The sequence below is a fragment of the Carassius carassius genome, chromosome 49 (genome assembly GCF_963082965.1).
Source record: "Carassius carassius chromosome 49, fCarCar2.1, whole genome shotgun sequence".
Classification (NCBI taxonomy): Eukaryota; Metazoa; Chordata; class Actinopteri; order Cypriniformes; family Cyprinidae; genus Carassius; species Carassius carassius.
This window is the reverse complement of record NC_081803.1, coordinates 23570416-23577915: the sequence shown is the minus strand read 5'-3', so window position 1 is coordinate 23577915 and position 7500 is coordinate 23570416. Positions and strand designations below refer to the sequence as shown.

The following is a 7500-nucleotide window of genomic DNA, read 5'->3' as shown; positions in this document are numbered from 1 at the left end:
TTTCCCGTAACAATGTTGAAAGCTCAGCCAAGATGAAGGAACTGCTGATCATAGCTGTATATGGATTGCCATTTTGAAATAAATTTAGTAGCAGAGCTACTGAAAGCGATTTTTTTTCTTTTGTGCTGCAAATCCATTTATCCTTTGCTGAAATTTCCGCTTCTTCATGGAGAGAACCCGTCACTGTTGCTTAGCCTCAGGAGCGCTTCTGCCCGAGCGCTTTGGAAAGAAGGAGAAAGCGGCGTGCATAGCCTTTTCCACGCGTTATTAGGCGCGATATGTGAATGGCCCCTTATTCATTCATTAATTATTTTTTAAATAAATTATTTTATATATATAACATGCAGTTTTTCTTGTTCCGTAACTTGCGTTCATATCCTCATCTGTCTGTATATAGTTTGCATCATCAGTAAGATGTGAGTTTGTCTTTTAATCGCTGTCACTGTTAGTGCGCTGAGCCACGTAATGCGTTTTCTTTTCTTTAACAGATTTCTGAGGGAAACCGCGTGAAACCTTGAGCGTTCGTTCATATTTTACATCTGCTTAACTGTCTATATAGTTTGCATAATCATCAATAAAATGTATTCTGAGATCTGAGGTCTTATATCACAGTATTAGCTGATTGAGAAGTGTTACTCGTCATTGGGGAATCCTGGAGTGTGACGTGAGGGGATCCCCAGTATTACAGCTCAGCGACGCACAAGCCATGACACAAAGTTACGGAAACTAAACAACCGAAAGCAATATGTGTCTTCCTTAGATGTAATGTTAGTTCTGTAATTCAGCGTTGGGTAAAACACCATTATAATCTCCTTTGAATGCTGCTTACTTGGTAACAGCAAAGAGGTTGAAATAAACATATGCACAATCAGCTTTTCCACATGCCCCGATAATCAAAACTTCTACTTAGCGCTTGCTTAATTTCTGCAGATCAGTGTTTGTAACTGTATTACTTAATCCACCTGTTGCTTTGGTCTTCATCAGAAGCCGCTTGCACCACCTGCTGGTGAGCGACTGACAGCAGATGGAGATCATGCCTCTGTGCTCTACTGCTATTCCTGCAGCTCCCGGATGTGAAAGGGACAATTATCTGCCGAATTTTAACCACTGAATTTGTGGAAGCGAATTTGGAAAGTGAAATAAAATGGACCGAAATTTGCCTGTCGAATATTATACATCGTATTTTTTAACCGATTTAATATTTTGGAAGTGAATTCTGGAACATGAATATGAATTAGTGATTTTTTAATTATGAAAAACTGTGTGAAATATTTTTAATTGAAATATTCACAGCTTAAACGAACAACTATATTAAATTGCAGGACCTAAAGATGCAAGCCCTGGAAATTCAAGGCATTAAAATGCAAGTACTGTTAATTCAATGCATTATTTTTTCAGATAGTGCTATTCAGCATGCTTTTTTGTTTCAAAGACATGAGTCATTATTTTACTTCCATACATCCACTCATGTTGTGTGAGAGTCTCTCGTGAACAGATGGATCTCAACAGACATCATGCATTCGCACACACAGCATCTGTAAACTGATGTGTATTGATCTTGTACTATATTTATATTGTGAGGCCTGATGTGAGCTCACTCCTGTTTCAGAGCCTTTCTCTTAGGATGCTGTTAAAGGGATCGTTCACCCGAAACTGAAAATCATGCCATTGACTGAAATATTATAAGAGATTATTACAAATATCTTCATTTGAGATTTGAAAATGGTTTGGAGCAACATTGAAGGTGAGTAAATGATGACAGGATATTCATGCACAAATCTGAACTGTCCCTTTAAGACCATGTGATCTACACACTCATCTAAAGAACACACACTTCTACCACACCTTTATTTTTCTAGCTTTATGGCCGCTGTGTCTGTTTTATAGTCTTGTCCACAGATAGGAGGATTACTAGAAATGCACTCCAGTTCAACTGAATAATTACTCACTAAAATATTAGCTATAACATAATTCCAATACCACGATATGAAATTTTTTTCATAGTGCAAATACAGACAAGAGAATAGTAAAACTAACTAGATGACTCTAACCTGCATGTCAACAAACCAACGTAAACCGCACAGAACACAGTTTTTCATCAGTAGGGTTAGACGCTTGCCTCATTCCTCGTGTTAGAATAACAGTGTAAAGACGAAACCTCTGAAATCACTCGAGAGGAATGATGCAGTGATCAAAACAAGTCATTCTAGCAGAAGTGTTTAGATCTGAACAGCTTTATAAGAAAAATAAACTCAATGTTTCACTGCTGGTGAACGCTAGTTATTCTGCTAGTAATCCTTGTGTACCAGTAACATGATCACATCTGTTTTAACATTACTGTAACACATCACAGTTCTTAATATTGTGATAATGCTGTCAGTATTCTGTCTATATATATACTTAAGAGTACTGTGAACTTAGTTCAATAAAAATAATGTGCTGGGAATAATTTATCTGATATAACTCATTCAGTCTGAGTTCTGCTTAATATAATCAGATATGGACTTTTTATTTTTTTCTATTTAATGCATCAAGCATCCTGTAGCTCATATCAATGCCACGGTCATGGGTCTGATTCCCAGGGAATGCATGAACTGGTCAAATGTTTACTTCCAATTCAATGCAAATGGTTTGTGTAAAAGCATCTGCCAAATGCATTACATGTAAATGTAATCTTTGAGTGCAAACAGCAGAGCATGTCTCTAGAAACGCCATGGTCATGGGGTCGATTCCCAGGGAATGCATGAACCAATTCACTGCATAAATGCAACGCAAACGACTTTGGATAAAAGCATCTGCCAAACCCACAACGTGTAAATGTAACCTCCGAGTGACTGTAGATTTCAGTGGCGTACCTGTGGCCTCCACCATGCCCTCCAGGATCACCACGATCTCCAGCTCCTCATGGGCCAGGTGCTCTCTGGAGATCTCCCAGAAGGGGCTGTGCTGATTGATCTCGTGGCAGATGATGAGCGGAGACACCAGGAAGAGCCGGTCATCTCCGGTGTCGTAGCCCACGTTCATGTCCGTCTGATTGAGAGGGATGAACTCTCCCTCCTTGGTCTGTTTGGACTTGATCAGTTTGGCTCTAATAGACGCCTCTACGATGTGTGAGTTCCGCAGGTCTCCGACGCGAAACATCAGACAAAGCCGTCCGTCGCGCATGGAGATGACGGCGTTGGTGGAGAACACCAGAGTCTCTGCACGCTTCTTGGGCTGCGAGATCTTCACGAACATGCAGCCCACCATGAAAGCATTGACGATGGAGCCCAGCACCGACTGCACCAGCAGCAGCACGATGCCCTCGGGACACTTGTCAGTGATCACCCTGTGGCCGTAGCCGATGGTCGTCTCCGTCTCTATCGAGAACAAAAACGCTGATACGAAGCCGTTGAGGTTGTTGACGCAAGGAGTCCACTGGTTGTCTCCTATGTGCTCCAAATCTCCTCGTATGTAAGCGATCAGCCACCACATGAAGCCGAAGAACAGCCACGTCATGGTGTAAACCAGCACGAAGATGAACAGATTGAACCTCCACTTGAGGTCCACCAGCGTGGTGAAGATGTCTGTCAGGTAGCGGTAGGTCTCCCTCACGTTTCCGTGATGCACGTTACACTTGCCGTCTTTGCGGACGTAGCGCTGGATCTTCTGCTTGACACGCTCCCTGTCCTGCAGAGGTTTGGGGACGTTGTCCCACGTTTGCTTGGGCAGCTTAGGCTGTCGAACCGTGACGGTGCTCTCGACATCCTGCTCCATCTGGATTTCTGGAAGGTACTGGAAGGAGAAATAGAGAGAGACGGGATCAGTGAGCAGCAGCACACGTCTAAGCCTGATTACCTGGAGCCGCTGTGGGCCAATCAGTCTTCAAAACACAGAGCATCACCAAACTACGTTTACCTCCATCTCTAATACATCAAATCTGCAGAATTTATGGGGCTTTAGGGTTGCTTGATACCACAATTTTGGCTTTGGTACGATACCAGAATCTACTAAATCGATATCATAGGTGACATCCACGTTTTTGAATGAATTGAGCGAGTCAATGATTCAGTCGCCCATTCATAAAGAGTGGTGTGCCTTGTTTCTGAATGAATCAGCCATTTGAACAAATCATTTGAATGAATGACTAAATGACTCAATCATTTGCCGCCAAATTTGCAATTGAAATCGGTGCATCTCTGATTAAGATCACTGCTTGAAGCTGCAGTGACAAATGTGTGGCTTGTTTTTAAGCATGAACATATAAACCACATAAACATCACTTCACAGTGTTCCATACTTAGTCAAACTAAAGTGATACAGTTACATTTTAAATTTTTATTGGACTATTATTACCAAAAGTGGAATCTTCCAATACAAAAAAATATTTCACTGAACAACTGGCAGATCTATTAGTTTGTATTTACACTCCAGACTTAAAACACAGATCTATTTTGACATACAATATCAGGTTTTTGTCCCGTCTGTTGCTTTGGTTATAACTGTCAATCATCGCAGTTTCAGATTCAGTACACAATTTAGATAACGCTGTCAATCCAGAAACATTGCAATATGCAGTTAGGAGCATGATAAATGTATATTACATACAAAAAGCGAGCTCTAGCATTTCAGCACTGTATAGTGGATTCAGACCAATTTGAAATATAATATGTACCAATATTTTTCAAGCACTGGTATACTGCGCAACCTTATGGGGCTGAGTGGGTTTTTATCTAAATGAAGCATCTGAGATGAGAAAGTCCCAATGAAAACCTCCCTTCATACTTGTGGGTTACTGTACCTGGGTGAACTCTGACCTCACTCATCTCATTGCTTGTGTTCTCTGCATATGCCAAATAATAAAAAGCTGTCTTATGAATTTCTAATCTTTTCATATTTGAATGACTCTTTTATCTTTACCTCAATATCCTGCTGCTAGACCGGTTCTGAAGACTAATTCTGGTGTCATCAGTCACTAGAGACAACAGACAGAGAGTTGTATCACACAAACACCCACACACAACTCAAACACACTCTCTCTCTCTCTCACATACACACACACACACACACACACACACACACACACACACTCTCTCTCTCTTTCTCTCTCTCTCTGAAAGAGGTTGATTCTCAGGATCAGGTGTCGTGTCTCTCCATCACTCTTACTAGCACTAGTAAACAGGAGAGAGCTGGCGTGTGCAAGGACTGGAATTGAGAGTCGCTGGTTTAAAGTACTGTATGTTATTTGTCATTATTCCGATCACAAATGCAGACATGGTTTTATGTTTAGGCAGAGCGATGCAACCTAACATGTAAAAAGACAGTATAAATCATCATAATCAGTAATTATGTCCCCACTGGATGCAACAAGTGTCTTGTTTTTAATGGGTTTTATTGTTTTTGTCTTGTAGCGCCGGTGTTCTGACCGGGACATGCATCACTGTATGATGAGGGGCGTAACATTTCTGTCACAAGCTTGAGGCATTTGGCCAATCACAACACGCCGGATAGCTGGCCAATCAGAGCGCACCTCGCTTTTCTGACCGATGAGCTCAATCACTGTGTTATATGTTTGGATCATTTCAATGAATCTCATCTTATTACTGGAGATACAGAGGGACAGCTGATATATATATCATTTTATGTCATTATCTGCTCTACTGTTATAAAGATCTCACTGATTTATATTACAAGCAGCAGAACATCATGAAATGAATAGCTTCTGCAGCAATTCATATTTTTTCAGTTCTGTTTGAGTCTGTGAATATAATCGAGCTTCATATTCTCACTATATCAGACTACATGAGCCATAAAAGCCTGTTGCATTTTGTCAATAAACTGCGGCATTTAAAAAAAATGTTTTTTGTCTGAGTATTATTTCATATGTCAGGCTTTACATGATTAATTCAGACCTCTTCAGATTAAATGATAAGATTATATCTTGTTTGGAAATATTGATATATTATATATTGTTTGGTAATTTTTAGGCACAAATGATAGAGTTTCCTGAAAATGTTCCAGGTCGCCTGAGAAAAGAGAATCCAGTGAGACGCTCAGATGTGTGTGTGTCTGTGTGTCTGTGTGTGTGTGTGTGTGTCACAGACGTGTAAACATTTACTGATGTGATTAATTAACTCTCTCTAACGGCTGTCACCTGAGCCCAGCACTCTCTCTCTCTCTCTCTCTCTGTCTCATGTTGAGTCATGTTCACATGTGTCTCTCTGCAGTGTATTTCCTGTTCCTGTCTCACTCTGGTCTGAGTGCCGTGTGTCTCGTCTCTCTGTCACTCAAGTGAAAAACAGACGCTCTACAGCTCTGAATCCATGTGCACCTGCTCAGGATGAAAAGGAGTTGCAGATGTACAGGTGTGTCAGAACAGAACTGTGACAAGATCATATGAACCTGATAAAACAAGCCCATCTGTGTGTCTCTCTCTCTGCAGCCATCAATCCATTAGCAAGCTGGACAACCTGCTTCACAACCCACAGGGAGAGAAAATTAACACACAAACACAAACTGATGTGTGTTTTAATGCCTCATTCAGATCCGTTCATATTTATTCAGAGAATAAACCGCATGCTTTGTGTCAGTGGACAGCAAAAGGGACAAGACAAAAATAACACTGAACAAAAACCGAGAGAGACTCATATTCATGAAGCCATTGAAAAGACAAAGACTGATGCAGGAGACAATGAGCACATTACCATAGACAGACAGAAAGACAGACAGACAGAAATAAAGATAGAAAGCCTGAGAGACAGAAAGACAGACAGACAGACAGACAGACAGACAGATAGACAGACAGAAATAAAGATAGAAAGACAGACAGACAGAAAGACAGACAGACAGAAATAAAGATAGAAAGCCTGAGAGACAGAAAGACAGACAGACAGACAGACAGACAGACAGATAGACAGACAGAAATAAAGATAGAAAGCCTGAGAGACAGAAAGACAGACAGACAGACAGACAGACAGACAGATAGACAGACAGAAATAAAGATAGAAAGACAGACAGACAGAAAGACAGACAGACAGAAATAAAGATAGAAAGCCTGAGAGACAGAAAGACAGACAGACAGACAGACAGACAGACAGGCTGAGAGACAGACAGACAGACAGATAGACAGACAGAAATAAAGATAGAAAGCCTGAGAGACAGAAAGACAGACAGACAGACAGACAGGCTGAGAGACAGACAGACAGACAGATAGACAGACAGACAGAAATAAAGATAGAAAGCCTGAGAGACAGAAAGATAGACAGACAGAAAGACAGACAGACAGACAGACAGGCTGAGAGACAGGGTGAGAGACAGACAGACAGACAGACAGACAGATAGACAGAAAGACATACAGACAGAGAGACAGACAGATAGACAGACAGGCTGAGAGACAGATAGACAGAAAGACATACAGACAGAGAGGCAGACAGATAGACAGACAGACAGACAGACAGACAGTCAGGCTGAGAGACAGACAGACAGACAGATAGACAGACAGAAATAAAGATAGAAAGCCTG

The 7500-nt window shown here is 41.1% G+C and overlaps 1 protein-coding gene across 1 annotated transcript in view; it reads right to left on the bottom strand.

The window, feature by feature from the left end:
- kcnj6 (potassium inwardly rectifying channel subfamily J member 6) overlaps positions 1–7500 on the bottom strand; it is a 22281-nt gene that overhangs the window by 7688 nt on the left and 7093 nt on the right. Inside the window, exon 2 of the mRNA XM_059545488.1 lies at positions 2856–3774. Within this exon, the coding sequence (XP_059401471.1) occupies positions 2856–3756 (901 nt within the window). The 5' untranslated portion in view covers positions 3757–3774. The remainder of the gene's footprint in view (positions 1–2855; positions 3775–7500) is intronic.